This window comes from Chrysochloris asiatica, unplaced genomic scaffold, assembly GCF_000296735.1.
Source record: "Chrysochloris asiatica unplaced genomic scaffold, ChrAsi1.0 scaffold00007, whole genome shotgun sequence".
NCBI lineage: Eukaryota > Metazoa > Chordata > Mammalia > Afrosoricida > Chrysochloridae > Chrysochloris > Chrysochloris asiatica.
Genome location: NW_006408525.1, coordinates 4,776,046 through 4,777,721, shown reverse-complemented (window position 1 = coordinate 4,777,721; position 1,676 = coordinate 4,776,046). Strand labels below are relative to the sequence as shown.

At 45.6% G+C, this 1,676-nt stretch overlaps 1 protein-coding gene across 1 annotated transcript; it reads right to left on the bottom strand.

Annotated features, from left to right (window-relative positions):
* Positions 1-260: 260 nt before the first annotated feature.
* CCL4 (chemokine (C-C motif) ligand 4) lies at positions 261-1,551 on the bottom strand. The gene is made up of 3 exons (XM_006832339.1): positions 1,473-1,551; positions 619-733; positions 261-348 (listed from the first exon to the last, which is right to left on the bottom strand). Exons 1-3 carry the CDS (start codon positions 1,549-1,551, stop codon positions 261-263), a joined length of 282 nt encoding a protein of 93 aa, XP_006832402.1.
* Between the last annotated feature and the right edge of the window lie 125 nt (positions 1,552-1,676).

The following is a 1,676-nucleotide window of genomic DNA, read 5'->3' as shown; positions in this document are numbered from 1 at the left end:
TGAAAACACATGGAATTAAACAACATCACCCATGCATCTGCAATAGCAGAGTAGTGGTGGACCATCCCCATAGGAGACATGCGTCCGTCAGCAACATAAATAGAATAGACCATCACCAAATACAGTAACACAGCACAGAGTAGATATTAAATAAACAGAAGGAACAGAGGGATACTGAGGGGAGTCTGGAGTGTCCCTGAGAAGTGCTGAGCCTCAAGTGTTCTTCCCTGGAGGCTTGCTCTTCTTGGGTGTGGGGTGACTCAGTTCAGCTCCAGATATTCCATGTACTCCTGGACCCAGGGTTCACTGGGGTTGCTACAGATTTGCCTGGCCCTTTTGGTTTGGAATCTGGAGAACAACAAGTGGACAGATTAGAATTCCATGGACTCTTTGAGGATAGCTGATACTATTTTTTGCCTGTAACCGGCATCTCCCTCTACCTGAATACCATCAATGATGTCTGTCTTGGCTCCATCCACTGCCCATGGGACTGAACAGGCAACCTTATGACCTGTTTCCTTACTATTCTTCAGACACCAGAGCTTCAGTTCTGAGACTTTCTTCCTTGGTGCTTGGTCTCCCAAGCCCACCCCAGAGGATCCCAGGGTTGATACTCACACCACAGCTGGCTGGGAGCAGAGGCTGCTGGTCTCGTAGTAATCAACCACAAAATTTTGAGGAATCTTCCGCTGGGTGTAGGAGAAGCAGCACAAAGTAGGTGGGTCTGAGCCCACTAAAACGAAAGGATAGAGTGAGATCAGATGGCTCTATGGGAGCTACTTATTTATGAACATTCCTGTGGAACTTCTAGAACCCCAAATAGGCTCAGTTCCCAGCATACAGTCCCACCCACCCTGAATGGGAGTCTTATTTGAAGAGAGGCTCCGCAAAGAAGTTCATGGAAGAATTCTAAAAGATTGGAGCTGAATTGAATCTTAGAGCTAATATCCAACTACCTTTGTTTTACAGATGGGGAAACCAAGGCACAGAAAAGAATAGGAATTTCTTGACCAAGTAGTAAGAAACAGAACCAACTCTTCAGCCTGATTTCTACTCCCATCTTTTTCCTCCTTTATTGGTTCATAATTGTTTCTTTTAAAAACAACAACAACAAAACCACAAGAAGTTGAGTATTATTGGATGTCTACTAGGACCTATGGGTGCACAGAGGCTCTGTAGGATAAGCACTGGACTTCAAACCATAAGATCAGCGATTGGAGTCCACCATCCACTCCATGGGAGAAAGATGAGGCTTTCTGTTCCCTCAAAGATTTACAGTCTCAGAAACCCAACCTACACAGGGTCTCTATAAGTCTCCTTGACAACACTTAACAACCAGAATCTATATTTAATGGCAAGCTGTTTGGAATCTTCCATCTCCCTTTTGTTCCATCTTCAGGTCCCACTGTTGGACCAGCCCCAACTAGAAACGTAGACTCTAGAAATAACAGTGACAGGGTAGATAGACTTACTTGATGCTGCTGAAATGGCTGGAGAGAAGAAGGCAGCCACTAGCATGAGGAGAGAGAGGACGGCCACACAGAACTTCATGGTCTTGTCTGAGGAGAGCTTTTCCAGAAGCTAAAACTGCGAAGGTCAGAAGCTTCAGAACCCAGGCTGTGTACTGTGCTGACACTGAGTAGGGAACCCCTCTTTATAGGGACTTTAGACTGAGG